Source organism: Lonchura striata, chromosome 13 (assembly GCF_050655825.1).
Source record: "Lonchura striata isolate lonStrDom1 chromosome 13, ASM5065582v1, whole genome shotgun sequence".
Classification (NCBI taxonomy): Eukaryota; Metazoa; Chordata; class Aves; order Passeriformes; family Estrildidae; genus Lonchura; species Lonchura striata.
This window is the reverse complement of record NC_140715.1, coordinates 17,202,097-17,220,297: the sequence shown is the minus strand read 5'-3', so window position 1 is coordinate 17,220,297 and position 18,201 is coordinate 17,202,097. Positions and strand designations below refer to the sequence as shown.

At 61.2% G+C, this 18,201-nt stretch overlaps 2 protein-coding genes across 11 annotated transcripts; one reads left to right on the top strand and one right to left on the bottom strand.

Annotated features, from left to right (window-relative positions):
- The first annotated feature begins 3,024 nt into the window (after nucleotides 1-3,024).
- GPRIN1 (G protein regulated inducer of neurite outgrowth 1) lies at nucleotides 3,025-6,414 on the top strand. The gene is made up of 3 exons (XM_021530771.3): nucleotides 3,025-3,164; nucleotides 4,544-4,637; nucleotides 4,840-6,414. Exon 3 carries the CDS (start codon nucleotides 4,880-4,882, stop codon nucleotides 6,266-6,268), a length of 1,389 nt encoding a protein of 462 aa, XP_021386446.3. The 5' UTR covers nucleotides 3,025-3,164; nucleotides 4,544-4,637; nucleotides 4,840-4,879; the 3' UTR covers nucleotides 6,269-6,414.
- A 1,860-nt stretch (nucleotides 6,415-8,274) lies between these two features.
- On the bottom strand, nucleotides 8,275-18,199 carry CDHR2 (cadherin related family member 2). 10 transcript variants are annotated; one of them, XM_031506072.3, is made up of 32 exons: nucleotides 17,976-18,199; nucleotides 17,462-17,520; nucleotides 17,034-17,099; nucleotides 16,804-16,943; nucleotides 16,566-16,619; nucleotides 16,276-16,365; nucleotides 15,605-15,694; nucleotides 15,189-15,311; nucleotides 14,977-15,120; nucleotides 14,774-14,849; nucleotides 14,473-14,579; nucleotides 14,163-14,393; nucleotides 13,920-14,075; nucleotides 13,539-13,706; nucleotides 13,246-13,307; nucleotides 12,922-13,162; nucleotides 12,586-12,822; nucleotides 12,238-12,307; nucleotides 11,536-12,150; nucleotides 11,217-11,288; nucleotides 10,894-10,943; nucleotides 10,635-10,786; nucleotides 10,338-10,440; nucleotides 10,171-10,259; nucleotides 9,896-9,970; nucleotides 9,704-9,781; nucleotides 9,565-9,625; nucleotides 9,334-9,458; nucleotides 9,050-9,163; nucleotides 8,863-8,940; nucleotides 8,699-8,759; nucleotides 8,275-8,489 (listed from the first exon to the last, which is right to left on the bottom strand). In XM_031506072.3, exons 1-32 carry the CDS (start codon nucleotides 18,065-18,067, stop codon nucleotides 8,370-8,372), a joined length of 3,999 nt encoding a protein of 1,332 aa, XP_031361932.3. In that variant the 5' UTR covers nucleotides 18,068-18,199; the 3' UTR covers nucleotides 8,275-8,369. The 10 variants fall into 10 exon arrangements, with proteins under 10 accessions (XP_031361932.3, XP_085447602.1, XP_085447598.1 ...); XM_085591476.1 differs by lacking the exon at nucleotides 17,976-18,199 and having other exon boundaries at nucleotides 17,462-17,803; XM_085591477.1 differs by having other exon boundaries at nucleotides 8,449-8,759.
- Nucleotides 18,200-18,201: the final 2 nt, after the last annotated feature.

The following is an 18,201-nucleotide window of genomic DNA, read 5'->3' as shown; positions in this document are numbered from 1 at the left end:
CTCACCTGCTCCCCAGGGGGAGGAAGTGACTCTGGCAATCGTGACCGTGTTGGTGAATCCACACAAGGGGCCACGGCTTCCCCATGCCACACGTGGCTCCCTGGTAATGCCAGGAAGCCTCTGCAGGGCAGAGCTGAAGGCAGGATGGGGAATGGACCTTGAGCCTGCCACAAATGCCACCAGCCCGAGCTGAATCCATGACAACCCAGGCACAGCATCTGAGGAGCACGATGCTTGACACTTCCTGATCAACACCAGCATCCAGGCTGCCGTGGTGTATTCTGCAACAAGACATGCCCTCACCCAGCTGTGCCCAGAGGTGCATCCTGCACTTCCAAAGACCTGCTGTTTCTCACAGCACCTAATGAGCTTTTCTGACTCGTGGCCCCATCCCGTGCCCAAGTCACCATGTGCTTTATGCTCCCTTTGTACTTACCCACTACAGTGCACTTGTGTGCTGTCAATGCAGCCAGGGCTTTCACTTCATCGGCGTGGATTGAGCTGCTGAAATGAACCCCTGGGAAGGGAGAGAGGAGAAGTGAAGTGTCCCAGCCTCTCTACCTCAAAGACACAGAGGCACTGTAGGAAAGGCTTTTGCTCTTCTGGAACAGCAGCATCTGGTCGCGATAGATGATTGTATTGATGATCAGAGGGCTGGAGCATTCAGCTATGGAGACAGGATGGGAGAGCTGGGGCTGTTTAACCTGGAGAAGGCTTTGAGGAGACCTTAGAGCTCCTTCCAATACCTAAGGAGAGCTGGAGAGGGACTTTTTACAAGGGAGTGGAGTGATAGGACAGGGGGAATGTCTTTAAGTTGAAGAAGGATAGATTTAGATTAAGGCTTATATGATTCTCTATGCTGATTCTTTTCCAGAGCTGTCCCTCATCCTGTGCTGAGATGAAATGTGTGCCTAGGTTGTTCCCCAGTGTCACCACCCAGCTCTGGCTGGTTGATGCCATGCTTGGGTCCCTCTCAGTGGCACAGACCAGCTGGCAGAGCTGAGCGTCTCTGTTCCCCCTTCCCTGCCTCTGCTCCCAGCTGGCCCTGGGGCCATATCCCTGTCTGTACCCAGGAACTTCCTGAATTATGTTCTCAGCCACCAGGCTGCAGTGTCCTGGGTGCAGTTCTCTCATCCCACGGGGCTGTGGCAGGGGCTGTGTTTTGGGGCACCTGGGACGTGAGGTGCTGGCAGGGATTAGATATCCCCCCCAGCATAGCCACACCAAGGCAGCTGTGAAAACAGTGCTGTTTTTAGGGTACTTGGTGCCTTTGGATCTCTGGGTAACATCCTTGTCACCCCAAGGCACTCACAGCTCTGGGCAGGATGAGGGTCCTCCTGTGGTAACATGACTTGGGGACAACACGGGACACACGGCTGTGGCTGGAGATGGCATCCTGGTGCCCCTGGGCATCCCCTGCCACTGCCATCTGCAAACACCCCACCGCCTCCTCCCCCGACATCTCCGCCCGCCGATCCCGCGGGCAGCCGTGCGTGAAGGCGCCGTGGCCGTGAAGCGGCCGCGGGAACCCCTCTCCCTCCCGCCGGGCAGCGCCGCAGGGCTCACATTGCAGACCCTGCCAGCTGTGTGCCACCGCTGGCTGGCACAGCCGGGCACCGGAGGCGCGGAGCCGAGCCGGGGCTGCGCCGTGGGAGCCCGGTGCGCGCTCACGTGGCGCTGCCCGTGCGGCGTGGGAGGTGGGCCACGGCGCCCGGGGAGGGGGAGCCGAGCTACCTGCGCCAGCACCCCCTCCGCCGGGGGAGAACGAACGCGCTTTTCAGGCAGCTGCCTGGCTCCTCCCGAGCCGGCAGCGCGGGAGTGCGTTGCCAAGGCAATGGGGACCATCTTACTCATCCTCCTCGCTATTGTTCTCCTGCCAGCCCTGAGGTGCCCGGGCGGGGAGAGGAGGAGGAGGAGAAGGCAGCCAGCCTGGGATGAAGGCTGCCTGCTGCGGGGAGGGAAAGATGTTCCCCATGGCCACCTCCCCGACTCGCCCCCCCAACCTCCAGCCAGCTCTGGTGGGATGGGGACACGCTGGTGGCAAGATGTCGATGGGGAAGGGGAGAGGCGCTGCTGGCGGAGCTTAGAGAGGCAGGTGGAAGCAAATGGCAGCAGGATGTGACCCCGCAGCCTACTGCCTGCAGTAAAGTCCCAGCCAGAGGCCAGGGGGCGTTTGTCCCCTTCTCTGCCAGGACTTGCCCCATTCCCTTGGATCCGAAAAGGAACGCTCTGGGAACTGGGTCTGACTCCATACAGGGCACCGCAGGACGTAACCCCACACCTGTGCCTCACAGTGAGTTAGTTCCCCCACCGCTGCAGGCGTGCTGTAGGGTCCAGTCAGTGCTGCAGGACGGGGACCAGCACGCAGAACCAAGTGTGGGGACAAACACCTTGAGGAGGGGACACATTAATGGGTGCAGGGTCACACCTCCACTCCAGCCTCTCCAGCCATCTACTGGAGTGCCCGTTGGTGACATTGCAATGCCTCGCTCTGCCCCAGAGAGGGAGGGGGACAAGGATTTTTATTTAATTTCCATATCCTGCCTCCCTATTTTTAGCCTTCGGGTTTTTGTTCCAGGCTGGCTGTTTACTGAAAGAAGCATTTCCAACCTCCCTTGTCTCCAAGCAACCAGGTGTGCCAGCTCCCATGGAACCAGCCTCACCCTATAGATCTATAGGGCTGGGGGATCGGTGCTAACGTTATCTCCAAGATGGGGAAACCTGCCCAACCTTAGCACCCACCCCTCCGGACCCTATAGATCTATAGCTCCTGTCTCTGTGCTGACATCTGTGGGTCGGGCAGGGGAGCCTGGTCCCATAGGGTGATGAGGGGCAGTGGGAAGTTTGGGGGTTATGCTGGAGGTTTTAGGGGGGGTGCAAGGATGCAGGTGAGGCGAGCAGGCCGCCTTCCCCCCCGCAGCGCGAGCGGGAGTGCGTGGGAAGGAGTTAGACAAAGCCTGAGCCCGGGAGCAGAGGCAGGCGCTGCCGGGAGCTAGACGGGGCCGTTCTTCCCTCCCCGTCCTCCCCCACCCTCCGGCGAGGGGTACTCGGGAGCCCATCTCCATCCCGCCACGCTGGCACGTTGTCCCGGTCCCTCGGGCTGACCGGGGCGCAGCCCCGTCCCCGGTAATGCCCGGGAGGGAAGCGGGCGCCTCCATCACCAGGTAGGAGGGGGACCGGGCTCTGTGTTGCTGTCACTCCCACCCGCGGGACCTACGCTACGGTTTGGGATCCCCTGACTCCGCCGGTGCCGGCTGTGTGTCCTGCTGTGCCCGAGTGCGGCGGGGATTGCCGGGATGCTCGTCCCCGGGGCGCGCGGCGTGGTGATGCTCGGGGTACCGGGGGGGCTGTGGGGCCACGGGAGGCTCCCAGGGCAGGCCGCTGTGGTGACAGCGATGACACCGGGGGACACGCGGTGTGCGGGACCCCCACTCCCCACGCGGCAGCCGGCTGTCCTCCGTCTCCCCACCGCTGCTGGGGGTGCCGGGGCGGGCGGCAGCCGGGGGGAGCGGCCCGGGGCACGGTACCGCCCCCGCCGCCACCGCCCTACGCATGCTCGCCGCCGCTGCCGCCGCCGCGCCGAGCCGAGCCGAGCGGGACGGGGCCGGACGGGACGGGACCGGACGGGGCGGGCGGGAGGATCCGCCGCAGGTACCGGCGGCTCCGGGGCGCACGTGGCGGGACCGGGTCGGGCGCTGCCGTGCCCGCCCCGTACCGGCACACCGGGGCGGGGGGGGTCTGGGTGGGGGGGTCTGGGGGTGGGATTGCAGCCCCGGGACGGGCGGCGGGGGACGGTCGGCCTCCCCCGGCCGGGGCTACCGCGGGGGCGGCTTTGTCCGGGGCCGGGGCGTGCACACGCGTGTCCGTGCGTGCGGGTGTGCCCGTGGCCATGTGCTGGCGTGTGCGTGCCCGTGCGTGTGCACACGCGTGTGCCGGGGCTCGCAGCTCCTTCGCGGTGCATCAATACCGGGCACGGTACTGATCCCGCGGGATCGGGATGCTGTCGGGGCAGGTCGGGCTGCTGGGCGGCCCCGTCCTCCGGGGATCGGGGCGCTCCGTGGGAACCTACAGACGGGGCGGGGATCATCGCCTCCGGGCTCAGCACTGCTGGGGAGCGTCGGTGACCGCCTGATCCCCGCTCCTGTCGCCTCCCTTTGGGGGAACTCGCTCCGCTCCAGCTGTGTCCACTCGGGACCCACGAGTGGCCGTGTCCGGAGGCACCGAGTGCTCCACGCCTGCGGGATGCATGCTCTGCAGGGTCTCTCTGGCATTTGCGGCTTCCTGCCCTGCTTCTGCCCCATGGGGCTGGGAAGGGTTTGGGGACAGCCAGGTGACACTGGACCGTGTTCCCCTCACATGGAGAGGGAAGGGCTTGGGCTGCCCTGTGCTCCTGCCCTTCTCTGCAGCCTACCTTGGACCCCAGGCCCAGCTTGCTCTCACCCCTCACTGCACCCAGCTTCCCACTGACAGGAGGGAGCTGCTGAACCTCCTGGTTCTCAGCCTGGTGCCCAGGACCATTCTCCAGCTAACGCTCTCTCTGCAGGGGTGTCTGCACCGCGTCCCCGGCTCCACCAGCCACAGCAGTGCCTGGATCCTGCTCCCGGTCCTGCTGCGCCGGGAGAAGGCTGACTTTTACGGTAGGCAGCCAACACTCTTCCTCCCTTTCCATGTGCCTGGGCACCGTGTGCCGCCACACAGGCTGTGCCAGGGACAGTGAGTGCTCCAGGTGGCCGCCCAACCTGTTGTCAGGGGTGGCATGGAGAAAAACAGTCGGCAGCTGAGGTGTAATGGGGGTCCGTGTGCTGCTTGCTCCTCACTGCCCCATCCTCTCTCTTGCAGACCCGTGGCGGGACTAGCATGGGAGAAGCCTTCCCTGGGCATGGGCAGCGCTAAGGAGCCCGAGGGGCTGCAGGTGCTGAGCCGCCAGGCTGGGGCCGAGGACGCCTGCGAGCCCAGTGCCAGCTCCCCTGGCTGCCCAGGGGCAGGAGAGTGCCTGCCCGGCTCCGGCTGTGCTGCGGGAGCCCGTGCCATGAGGACCTGCTGTGTGGCTGAGGCAGAGTCTCAGGGCACCAAGGCCAACTCAGTGGCAGAGAAGAAGGTGCCATCACCAGCAGGACCAGCTCCTGGCACACTTCTCCAGGACACCAGCACAGAGAAGAGTGTGGCAGTAGCAACAGGGAGCTGCGGAGGACCAAGTGGTGCTGCCTCTGCCTGTGGTCCCACAGGGATGGGAGTCCCCAACACCCAGAAGGAGGATGCAGCCCCCACTTCCCCTGTTTCTGATCCCTGCCTCCAGGCAACCAGCAAGGACATGGGGAGCACGCCAGCTCTTGCCAAACATGTGGCATTTGTGGAGCCCACTGCAAGCACCGGGACAGCTGAGCTTCCAAGCCAGGAGCAGCCCCAGAACAGCAAAGGGACATCCCAGGGTGCTGCTCCCCAGACAAAGAGCAGTGAGGCTCCCAAGCAGCCCCAGGGATGCACAGCAGACCCCCCCAGCACCAGCGCTGCGGGGACTGGGGGTCGAAGTGAGGCAGAACCAAGCTCCACTGCTCTGGGCCAGGGCAAAGCTGAGAGGAGCTCAGTCCAGGATGTGGGTGCTGGGAGCAGCCAGCAGCCCCAAACAGCCAAGCAGCTCTGTGAATCCTACTCCTTTGAAGTGACCCCACCCCAGGACACCGGGACACAAGACATGGGGACGCAGGTGGACAGCCGTGTGTCCTTGGTGTCGGTGGCCTTAAGCCCCATGAGCCCCCCATGTGGGGCTGCTGCCTTCACCTTCCCCAAGAGAGAGACAGCCTCTGCAGCCCCACGCCTCGAGCCCTTCAAGAAGGACGCGGAGATGCAGGTGTCCATGCCTGTGGAGACCCGCTCAGTGGCCACTGGGCCGATGACACCGGTGGCCAAGTCCCCGCAGACCTCGTATCCTGAGGTGCAGGTGAAGGGGACGGTGCCGGAGGTGGTGGAGGAGGAGCCTCCGGAGCCCATCCGGGAGGTGAGCTGGGATGAGAAGGGGATGACGTGGGAGGTGTATGGGGCCTCCATGGAGGTGGAGGTCCTGGGCATGGCCATCCAAAAGCACCTGGAGAAGCAGATTGAGGAACACGGGCGGCAGGTGGTGGTGACCCCGCAAACCACCCGCACCGGCTCCGTCAAGGGAGGGCCCCGCAAAGGCGAGGCCAAGAGGCAGCCCAGTGTCTTTCGGGCTCTGCTGCAGAACGTCCGGCGGCCCCGGTGCTGCTCCCGCGCCGGCCCCGCCATGGAGTGAGCTGCTGCCTCTGCTGGCAGGGTGGGGGTGCCTCGGGGCTTCTCCGGAGGAAATGGGGATGGGTTCCTGCCCTGGCATCCTGAGACACCCGGTGCCAGTGTGCAGGGCTGTGGTGGTGATGGAGCACTGCACACTGGGACAAGGTATCTCCTTTGCTGGGGTCCTCCCTGTCAGCCTGGGGTTCCCCCATGAGTGTAGCCCCATGGATGTGTCCTGGGACATGAGACTGGTGCCCTGTCTTTGTGCTTGGTGGCTTTTTTCAGCACGAGGAAGCACGTGGCTCCTTCCAGATGGAGGCAGCTGCTTCTGTGTGTCTCCTGCCCGCGGCACAGGTCTGAAGATGGCTTAGGGTGTGTGCTGCTGGCTGCCCTGAACTCTGGCACCCCAAGCAGCAGCATCACTTCCCATGCTGGAGAGACACTGGTGCATCGCCCTGCTATTGCTTTGCCTGTCCAGGGCTTGGCCACACTCCAACAAGGCTGTGGCTGTGCATACGTGGGTCCTGCAGCCACCCATGGCAAGCACCAATCCCTCAACTTCCCTGTTCTCTCTGCCATGTTGTGGGTGCCCTGGAGCTGGGAGGATGTGGCCACACAGGGCACCAGGACAGATCTCAAGTGAGAGAGAGAGGGGCCAGCCACGTGTGTGATGCAGAGCTGCTCATCCCTGTCACTATGGCTGGAGGTGCTTCGGGAGCCTGTCCCCATGGTCCCCAGCTCCACCTGCCTGGAAGCAGCACATCCTCACCACGGCTGGTGGTGGACATGAAGCCTGCCCTGCTTCCAGGCCTGTCCAGCTGCCTCAGTGGTGCTGGAAAGGCCCCTTGTGCTGGGGACGTGGGCACGTGTCCCGCTGGCGCCGCTGGCTTCTCCTCTCCGACGGCAGCGGGGGACGCGACGACTGCAAAACGCTGCCACTTTTTACAGCTGGGGTTTTACAGGGTGGGGGGGAGGGGAGCTTTTACTGAACTGTGTTTGCATTTTTGGAGCTTTTTAAGAGACACTTTCAGCCAAGAGCGTCCTGCCTGGAGCCACTTCCCCCGTGGTGGCCTGTGGGGCTGAGTCCATCTTTTCAAACACTGCTCCTACGTTGCCTGTGCTTCGCTAGGCTGAAGAGCATTGGGAGTGAAGGGTCAGTCTGCAGGGGGGTGAATACCCCTGTGGTTGGGCCAACATCCCTGTGGCTGGCAGCACCTCAATGTCCTGCCAAGATGTGGATCTTGGCTCCTCCAGCCTGGTTCCTTATGGAGGACCAGCCCCACAGTGCCACAGCAAGGGGTGCCCAGGCCTGTGTCCAGCATCTGATGGGCAGGAGGCTGCAGACAAGGGATGCTTGGAGAGCTGCACCATCCCCTCTGGGCAGAAGTGCAGGAGGGCTCAAGGTGGCAGAGTCATCACTGCAAGTTTTCCCTCGTTAAGGTAAAGTCCTGCCCACCTAAACCCACACTGTACATCCTGGGCTTGTTTTGTCCCTGTGGGGCTGCAAAGGGCTTGCTGAAGTGCCAGCTGGCAGCCAGGGCTGTGCAAGTGCCGTGGCACTCACTGAGACCTGGCTCTGCTCAGTGCCTTGGGCTGTGGGACCTGTGCCATGGCCATGCCAGGAAGACCAGGAGCCCTGGGGCATCCCCTCGCCACCCTGCCCCAGGCCGTGCTCACCTCCAGCCCCACACTGCCAAGCTGTGGCACACCAGTGCTGCAGCTTCATCACCTATTTTCTTCTTTTTTTCCTCTTCATTTCTTTTGGGGTGGGGTGGGGGGAGGAAGGGGCGGGAGGATCAGTCTGTCAATGTGGATGTTGGGTAATAAAACCTTGCACAAACCTCTTTGAGGGGCTGCCTGCACCTCCCTCCCCTGGGACAGAGAGGGTCCTGGGGACAAAAGCCCAGCTGAGCCCCACAGTGGCACCTCCCCTCTGGCCCAAAGCCAGCACTTCATGCTGGGAGAGATGACTCCAAGCTGACTGAGCCCCGTGGGCATTTGTGCTGCTGACCACAGGACACTGTGACCCCCGTGGAACAGTTTTATTGCCAGACACTGAACATATCAACACTGAAGCAGCTGCCTGAGTCCTGCTCTGGCCCAGCTGCACCCTGTGAGCCTGCTCACAAGTCCGTGGTGGTGAAGGTGGTGTTGAGGTACGCTGTTTTGCTGGGCTCCTTCAGGTTCAGGGCAGCCACCAGCACCTCCTTGTCAGTGGGGTCTGTTGGCTGCATTTTGACCTGCTGCAGGGGGAAAGTGTGGTCAGGAGGGATGGGGACAGAGATGTAGGGCAGGGACACCCGTCCTTCCCAGGAGCTGAGGGCTATTGAGGGGTGCAGAGTAAAGGACACAAGGGATCCATGAGGCCCTGGGGACCACAGCAGAGAGAAGATGCAAGGTGCTCTGTTAGGACTCCCAGCTGCCAAGTACTGGCAGCTCTTTGCACACTCACCTCAACCTCAAAGTTGTCATCTGCTGGTGCATTTACTGTATTTTCATCCAGGGAATTAGTGCTGTGGAGAATGGAGGGTGGGAGGTAAAAAAGGACCCAGGCACTGGAGAAGTGAGGTATGAGGTGACAGCCTGTGGCCTTTGGGACCTGCCCACAGGGCTCACCTGGTCATAGAGATGGAGTCCTCGTGGAAGCCCAGGTCGTGGGAGGGATCCAGCGGCTGGTTCAGCATGGGGTTAGCCCTGTCAGGGATGGGTGGCAGGTAAGTGCTGCCCCTTGGGGTGCTGCAGCCCCTGGATGTGGGGACAAGCCTGGTCTCTCCCCACCTGCTGCAGGGAGCCCCCCACTCACCCCTCAGCGTTGTACTGGTTGGTCCCAGGGATGCCAGCTCCCTGCTGTGCTGTTGCAGGGTTGAATGTTGTGGCCACCTTCAGAGCCTTCATGGCACTCAGCTTCCTCTTGTAGCTGCAAAGCCCAGGGGTGGGGTGGGTGAGAGGGGCAGGGAGGAGCTGGGCTGTGGGATGGGGTGGGCAGAAGCGGGTTGGAGGATAGGGATGGGTCTGGGGGTGCTGGTGAGGATGGGGGTAGTGGGGGGTGGTAGATGGGGGTCAGAGGGGGTGCAGGCAGTGAAGTACCTCCTGGTGGTGAGTACCAAAACCAGGGTCATGATGAGTATGAAGATGAGCAGGAATGCTGCCAGTCCTGCGATAATGCCAATCAGCTCCACCTCCTTGGTGGGCTTTGTCACCTCGCCGGGGCCCTGGCACAGAGCAGGGGTGAGGGCACAGTTCAGCCAGTGGAACCCCCCAGCCAGCCCCAAAGGGGTTGTTGCCCTCTCCCGGTGCCCCTTGCCTGGCCCCACTCACAATGACAGCCAGGCCCAGTTTCACCAGCGCAGCCAAGCCCACCGGGTCGGACTGTATGAGTCTGCCAAGGAAAGTGGAGGTGTGAGCAGCTGGGCTGGTTCCAGCACGTGGCAGTGCCCGTGCACAGCCCAGCACTCACATGCTCAGGTCGTTGACATCCAGGGCAGTGCCATTGCTGTACACGAAGTAGGCCTCCATCACTGACTTGGCATCCACGCTGCAGATTCACAGAGATGGGGAGAGTGTGGTATTGGGGTGCAGGGCATGGTGTCCTGCCCCACGGTGACACCCCCGATGCCACCACCATGTCCCCTTGCCCACCACCACTCACTGGGTATCACGGGTGTCCTCCACGCTTCGGATGGCCACCACGTAGACTGCTGCCTTGGTCACGGTGGTCAGGGCCCTAGGAACAAGAGAGAGAGGGGGAAGCTGGGCTGGACATTCTGCTGCTCTGCTCATGGGCACAGGAAACAAATAGATGCCCTGAAGCCCCCTCCTCTGCTGGGGACCTGCCTGGCCCACCCTGTTCACAGTCCATGAAGCTGAGAGACACAGTTGGTGGGTCCAGCTGTGGACTCTCAGCCCCAGCCCAGCACCCCTTACAATTTAATATTTTCGGAGTTACTCTGGACTTCTTCCACCGTTGTCACGAACTGGAGCCGGACGCGGTAGCTCTGATCCACCGTGAAGATCTGTGTGAGGGACCAGGGGTGAGCAGAGCTGGGCTGGGCATGTGGCATCCTGGGCCAGGGGTTGGGGGTGACACTCACACTCAGCACGGTCTGTGCTCTGTGCACCGGTTCCTCACCATCCTTAGCCTCCACTGTCACCTTGTACTGCCCCTTCAGTGATTCATCAAGGTTGCTGGCCACTCTGTGAGAGCAGGGACATCAGTGATCCCACTGCGCTGCACAGGATGTCCCCTGCCATCCCTCAAGCTCCATGCTACCTCCATGCCTAGGCAGGACTCCAGAAAGGCTGTGTCCCCTTTCCAGCCCGTGCTGGCCCTGCAGGAGGCAGGAGCTGAGCTGCATTCCTCCCACCCCAGCCCAGACCCACGGCCTCACCGGATACTCCCGATGTAGGCGCCCTTGTCGGGTGTTGTGGACACCCTGAAGAGGTTCTCGAAGGGACGGCTGACCCCGTTGTCCTCCACAAGCACCACACTGACGATGGAGAAGGTGATGGTTCCCCCCAGCCCTGAGTCAGCATCTGTGGCCTGCAGGGATAGGCATGGCAGGAGCATGGGTGGGAATGGCCTGTGCGTGGTGGGGACAAGTGAACAAGGCTCCACGGACAGACAGATACAGGTAAGCAGCTCCTCACCTTCACAGTAGCCACTTGCAGTTCCACAGGAGAGATTTCGGGGACAACCACTGCCAGGAACAGACAGATGGATGGTGCAATCATGCTGGTGAGCAGCCAGAATTGCTGCAGACCCCACACCCACACAGCCCCAGGGTTCCAAGTACCCACTGCTGCCCTTGGCCCCGTAGCCTTCATGGGAAGCACTGAGTAACCCCAGCCTGGCCCCCGCACTGCTCAGCTCTGCCCCAGGCTTGGGGAAGATCCTTGCTGCTGGTGAATGTGGCAGGGCATGTGTGGGTGCAGCGAGGAGCCCACATGATGTGCCAACCCCAGCTGCTCACCAAAAGTCTCTGAGATGGCCTCGAAGACTGGCATGTTGTCATTCACATCAATAATGATGATCCTCAGGGTTTCTGCAAATGTCCCAGAAGCAGAGCTGTGATCACCAACAGAGCAGCCCTGCAGTACCATCCTCTGCTTCCTGTGGGAGCTCTGTCCTCCCAAAAGGCTCAGGTCAAAAGAACTGGGGACACCTTCCCTCTGTAGCCAAACCACCCAGCTCCCACCCTGCTGCCCACAGCTTCCTGTGGGAGGTGGAGAGGCAGTCCCAGCGCCTGCCAGGCCCAGTGGTGCTGGAGGGAGGGGGCAGTGGGGCCGTACCGTTCTGGCTGTAGCGGTTGCCTTTCTCAGTGTACAGGTCCTCCACCCTCAGCGTGAGCAGGACCCTGTCACACACCTCGTAGTCGATGTCCGAGCTGTTCACCAGCACCGAGCCATTGGGTGCCAGCACGAACCAGTCCCAGCACACGTCCTCAGCACTGCTGTCCCCCTTGAAGCAGGCGACCGCCAGCTCCTCGAAGACCAGCGAGTGGTTGGTGTCAGGGTCGAAGGCATTGAGCGTGTGGATCAGACCCTTCTGTGTCCCGTTCTCGGCCACCGACGCGTCCTGCAGGGAGCCTGGCAGGATGGTGGGGGACTCGTCATTGACATCGAGGATGTGGACTATCACTGAGACGTTGGCCTTGTCCCCTGCGTTGTCTGCAGCCGTGTTCTCTGCCAGCACTGTCAGGGTGAAGAACTTCTGCTGCAGCGTGTCATAGTCCAGGGACGTCTCAGGGTCTACAGACAGCTGCCCACTGTAGTTCCCCGGCCCCAGGCGGGTTGAGCGGATCAAGAAGTTGCTGGAGCCACTGCCTCTCTCAAGTCGGAATGAAATGCGGGAATTGATCTCTGTCCGGTCGGCATCTGTGGCCTTCACCTCACCCACAAAGGACCCTGCAGGTGGAGACAGACACTGAGTGGGCAGTGGGCACTGACTCAGGGCCACTGGTGGTCCCACAAACCTGGCCATACAGCTTCTACCTGGAGAGTCTTCAAAGACTGAGAACTCATAGGACTGGTTGAGGAACACGGGAATGTTGTCATTCAGGTCCTGCAGAACACAAAGCCCATGGCTGTAGCCCTTCCAGGAAACAGGATTCCCCACAACCAGCTGGGGACAGGAGTGTGGGCACCTGCCTGCCCACAGGCAGGAGCTACACAAGCCCTCTCCTGCCTCCCTGCATCAACTATTCCCTCTGCCCCCACAGAAAGCCTGGAGACACAGCACCTCTGCCACAGCCAGGGATTCCACAGCCCCACCCTGCCCATCCAACCCAGCTCCAAGCCCCAGCCTGCCCCAGCATGTCCCTGTTTGTGCCCAGGGCTCACCCCCACCGTGATGGTGACGTTCACCGTGGTGTTCAGCGGTGGCTTGCCGTGGTCGTACACCATCACTGTCACCACCATCTGTCCACGCTCATCTTCCAAGGCTTCACAGTCCAGTGGCTCCTTGCTGTGCATCTCACCTGTGTCTTCATTGATGGTAAAGTTGTTGCTGAACAGCCCTGGCAAGATCATGAAGCCCAATTTGCTGTTGGGGCTGTCAGGCTCGTCATTGTCGATGGCCTGAAAAGGTCAGCATTTGGAACAGGGCCGCCAGGCATCTTGGGGACAGTCCCTCCCCTCCGACAGCCCTGTCAACACCCCACCTCTGTTGGCACGTACCTGGATCTGTGTACTAACATTCTGCCCCTCTTCCACCGAGATGAAGTAGGAGCCGATGACGACGGGCGCCATGTCATTGGCATCCAGCACGGTGATCTCCAGCACGGTAGTGCCCACCAGGTTGCCCCCATCCTTGGCCTGGAGGTTGGCGTAGTAGATGGAGCGAGTCTCCCGGTCCAGCAAGCTCCCGTTGTGCACCAGCAGTGCCCCGGTTGTGGCGTTCACCGTGAAGATGTTACGGCTGTGGCATACACAGAGCCTTCAGGCCTGGAGCCCACTCTCCAGGATGATGCCCTGGTTGTGGCTGGCCCTGCCCTTACATACATGGTCTCCGGGAGCAGCTGGTAGGTGATCTGACCCAGGACACCGCTGTCTGGATCATAAGCCTAAAAGAAGGAACCATCTGGTCAATCTGTTTCAGCCCTCAGAGCAGTGATGAGTCTGGACAGTAGCTGTTGGCAGTGAGCAGCCCAAAATGTGGCCCTTATAGGCAAGGGGTCCCACCCTTGAGTACCCACTAGCCCTGAGTCCTTCCTGTGTGTATGGAGAGATCAGTGCCCTCAGCACAAGCTGTAGTAGAAGTGCTAGGTGTGCCCAGTGCCTGCTCAGTGCCTGACCGTGATGTTTGGGGTGATGACGGTGCCATCGGGGCTGTTCTCCATCACACTCAGGGTGTAGGTGCTCTGGGGGAACTCAGGGATGTGGTCATTGCTGTCGATGAGGTCAATGGTCACTGTGGCCGTGGAGCAGCAGTCTGTAGGGTTCCCCGTGTCATTAGCAATGACCTGCAGGATTGAAAAGGGACTGTGTCTCACATGAGTCCCCAAACGTTATAGAGACCTGTCACACTCCAGCCCAGCTCCCCTGCACCAAACAAACTTCCAGGGCAGAGCCCTGTTCTGCTTTAGCTCCTGAACTCTGCAAGCCAAGGGCATGTCCCCACTGGATGCAGGGAGCAGGAGCTGCCTCGCAGAGCAGGCCAGCCCTACAAGTCCCACCTGCACCACCATGACATGGCTTATCTCGTAGTCCACTAAGGATGAGTCTTGCACCAGGATCTGGACTTCCCCTGCACCCACAATCGTTGTGGGGAACACAGTGAAGGCGTTGGCATTCGGACCCTGAAGGCTCAGCTCAAAATTGCTGTTGATGCCCTGCCAGGGAGGTACAAGAGCAAGGGTGAGTGGTGCAGAAAGGACAGACACAGGCACCACAACCCAGAACCATGCACAGGCTCCCACCTTGTCTGGGTCATAGGCAACAATGTTGAGGTTGGACACAGGCAGTCTGGTGGAGGAGTGCTCTATGATGTTGCCCGTGAAGTGGTTCTGAGCACTGGCAGAGAAGTTGCAGCTGGACAGGGAGCAGTTGTAGAACTGGGGCTTGTTGTCATTGACATCAGTCACCAAGACTGTCACCAGGGTGCTGGTCTGGGCCACCTTGCCGTGGATATCTGGGTGCTCCTCACGTGCCTGGGGAGGGGGAGAGAGCAGGTTGGAGGGGCCCAGGGAGAAGAAGAGGATGGGGTTCCCCTTGCTATCTCCTACTCACCATGACTTCCAGCAGCACTTCGTCGCTTGGCAGCTGCTCACGGTCCAGGGGCTCACTCACAGTGATGGTGCCCGTTGTATTATTGATAGCAAAAGGAACACTGGCATCTAGGACAAGGGGACAGCAGGAACCAGTGTAGTCACTGGGAAAGGCAGGCCTGGCCCTCTCTCTGCCATCATGTCAGGCTGGCAGAGCCTGGTGCCCAGAACCAGTTTCCAGGGTACCCCTGGCTGCCTGACCACCCCTCCTGCTCATCCCACTGTGTCATCTCCTGCCTGACCCACTCTGCCCCATCACTCACTGGTGATGATGTAGGAGATTTTATCATTCACCCCTGTGTCTTGGTCCATGGCGGTGACAGTCAGCACAGTGGTGCCCTGTGGGGACATGGCCATCAGGGAAGGACCTACGACATCTCCAGCTGCCCACAGGCCTGGTGGCCCAGACACTTCAGGGGCAGGGACAGGGGCAGGGACATGATGCTGGGGCAGGCAGGCTCCTGACCAGGTCGCAGTTCTCAGGCACAGAGCCTGAGTAGGGCTCATTGAGGAACCGTGGGTCCAGGTTGGGCACGTCCTTAATGGTCAGGGACAGGTAAGTAAAGCTCTTCTGGATGGTCCAATTGTTGTGCAGCCATCCCCCGCCATCCTGAGGAGCAGAGCACCTGTCAGTCACCCAGCCCCTTTCCCTGCACCCCCAGCCTGGATGGTGCCCACCTGGGCGAGGATCTTGATCTGGTAGAAAGTGTTCTTGGCATAGTCCAGGGAGCCATTGAGCACCACACTGCCATTGGTCAGGATGTAGAAGAGCTGGTGATTGTTCACGTTGTCTGGGATCACCTGAGCAGGGGACATCAGCCTGTGTCATCAAGGCAGGGAGCAGAGCTGTCCCAGCAGAGACAGGGGCTCTATCCCCCTCCTTCTGCCAGGCTTGATCCGTGGGGACCCCCAGCCACCTGGTTCATCCCCAGCCTGAAACTGTTCAGCACCTTGCACCCATTGCCCAAAACCTCCCTGCCCCCCCAGAGATATGGGTCTGCCCTGGCCGTGTCCCCTAGCCCCTCAGCACCACAGGGGTGGCCCAGGGGTGGGGTTTGGGTGTGGTGACCCACTCCACAGTGCTCTGAGCTCACCTCCTCGATGCGGTAGCTGACTTTGGAGGCGTTCCCGGTGTCGCTGTCGTTGGCAAACACGGTGTAGATGATGCTGTGCACGCTCGTGTTCTGGCCACACAGGGGGTGGTGGTGGAAGAGCAGGGGGGTGATGCTGGGCCTGGACCCTGCCAGCCCTGCCCTGGCAGGTTCTGGCCCTGCAGCACTGCCCAGTGTCGTGGGGCACACACAGGGACAAGCTGCTGCCCTTGCTCAGGCTGGGCAGAGGCTGGACCCCCTCGCTACCCTCCCTGGGGTCCCTTGGGAGCAGAGGCTGCACCTCAGCCCTGGGGTTGCTGGATGGGGGTCGGACTGAGCCCCACGCCCCATCTACACCTTGATTCAGTGTCACACTGTCCTGGGCTGACAGGTAGCTCGGGCACACCCTGAACTCATTGCAAGGGCAGAGTCCCAGTCACATTCCAGCGTCTCAGGGTGACACAGAGGCTCCCATCGGGAATTGCCCTGGTGATAGAGTGCTCCCAGGTGCTGGCTGCACCCCACGCCCAGGCACGCTGTCACCACACACCCAGCTGTGGGGCCACACTGTTCCCAGCCTGTTGTTGTCCCCCTGCTGGCACACCCATGCCACAGGAGCCACCCAGCACCCCTGCCCTGCTGCCCGTGGGGACTGGGAGGTCCCAGAAAGGTACCTCAGCGATGATGGCATTATATGGCAGGTACTGGAAGACTGGGGCGTTGTCATTGCGGTCATCCACGATGACGGTGATTTTTTTGGAGACCTACCAGGTGTCAGAGAGGGCACAAGGATGGGTGTGTGGGAGATGGTGGCCAGCAGAGCTGGATGCATTTCTGGCATCCCATGCCCACCCTGGCTAGCCAGCCAGCATCACCCACCCATTTCCAATTGCCTTCCCACTGAGCCTTGGCCATGGGGGCTCTCTTCCCCCTGCAGCCACCCAGCCCTTGGCCAAGCACTCACCTCGTTATTTACACCATCTGACACTCCGACAGTGATGGTGAGCTTGGCCTGGAGCTGAGGGGACACAAGGCAGGACTTGGTCAGGGCCAAAGTGAAGCTCAATCCTTGGATGTCTGAGCCCCAACCTCTGTGAGGACAATTTCCCCTCCAGGGAGTGACCCACAGGCTCTGCCTTCCATCCCCAAACCCCCAGACTCTCTCTCAGGCAGGGACATCTGATCCCATCTTCTGTCCTCACCTCACGGTCCAGGGAGTTCCTCAGTGTCACTCTGCCTGTTTTGGAGTCAACAGAGAAGTAGAAGGCATCTATCCCTTGGATTTGGTAGGTGAGAGGGTCGTTGTCAAGGTCATAAGCCTGCAGCTGGAAAGCAAACTGGCCTGGGGGCCCAGGCAGTGTCAGCCCCTGCCCAAAAACCCCCCAGTCACTCCTCTGACACCCCAGGCCCTTCTTGAGACCGCCCTACTCACGCAGCTCCAGGTCCTCAGGCACGTGGAAGATGGTCACGTTGATGATGGGGACTGTGTTTCCTAAAACTACAGGGGAGAGGAGCTGAGCACCATCACTGTGCCGGGCTCTGCTGGCACAGCCACGTCTGGCAGCACCTCCTCAGCTCCAGTCCCAGCTCCCAGCCGTGGCTGGGGTCTCTATGCAGGCAGGGGAACCCCCAGCCTCACCCCTGTGCTCATCCCACACCTCCAGACCATACTTCTCTTCCAGCTGCAGCCCCCATGCTTTCCCTACTGTCCAGCCCTGCCCTGCCCTGCATCCCCAGTGGGGCAGGCAGCTGTTTTGGGGTTGCAGCTTCCCCCAGGGAATGGAGAAAGAGTATTGGGAGTTGAAAGCAACTCCAGCACCTTCCACTCACCCATGCCAGATCACCAAGAGGAGTCCTTACCTGCTGCCAGGAGGAAGGGGAGCAGCACCAAAGAGCGCCATGCCATCCTGCCAGGATGCCTGTGGGCACACACCAGGGAACAAGCACTTGAGAGACTGAGGCCTGCCCCCCAAACCCCTCCTGGGGAGCAGCCAGCAGGGCAGGAGAGGTGCTGGTGGGGACAGTCCCCTCTGCTGAGCCGGGCTGGTGAGCAAACACCAGGCTCCACACTGCACTCCTGGGCGTGGGCTCCCTGAGGACATGGCATGCGAGGACAGGGTTGGCCTCCAGGTAGAGGAGACTTTAGGTGTGCCTGGGGGACCCCAAGAGCCTGTTCTGGGCATGGCTGGAGGCTCCACTGCTTGTGCCCAACAGGGTCTCTCCAAGCAGTGCTTGGAGTAGCCCATGGTAGGACTGCGGTGTCTCCCTCCTTGTGCCGGGGTCTGTGGGCAGCTCCAGGGCTGGCAGACACCCCCACCTCCCCTCCATGCAGCAAAGTGCCCGTGGGACTGGGATAGGGGCTGACATCCCTTACCTGTGCCTGTGTCCCTGGGGATGCTGCCTCTGCACTCTCGTCTTGACACTGCCAGACCTTTGCCTCCTGCAGTAAACACGTTCATCAATCATTAACTGCAATTAAGGGGTGAGAAATCCCTCTCCCGTCTTCCATATTCCCTCTTCTCATCCCACAGCTCCCACCCAGCTCAGCTCCAGGCTCACTCCCCAAAACCAAGTCCCCAGGTGTCCATACTGGGTGCTGC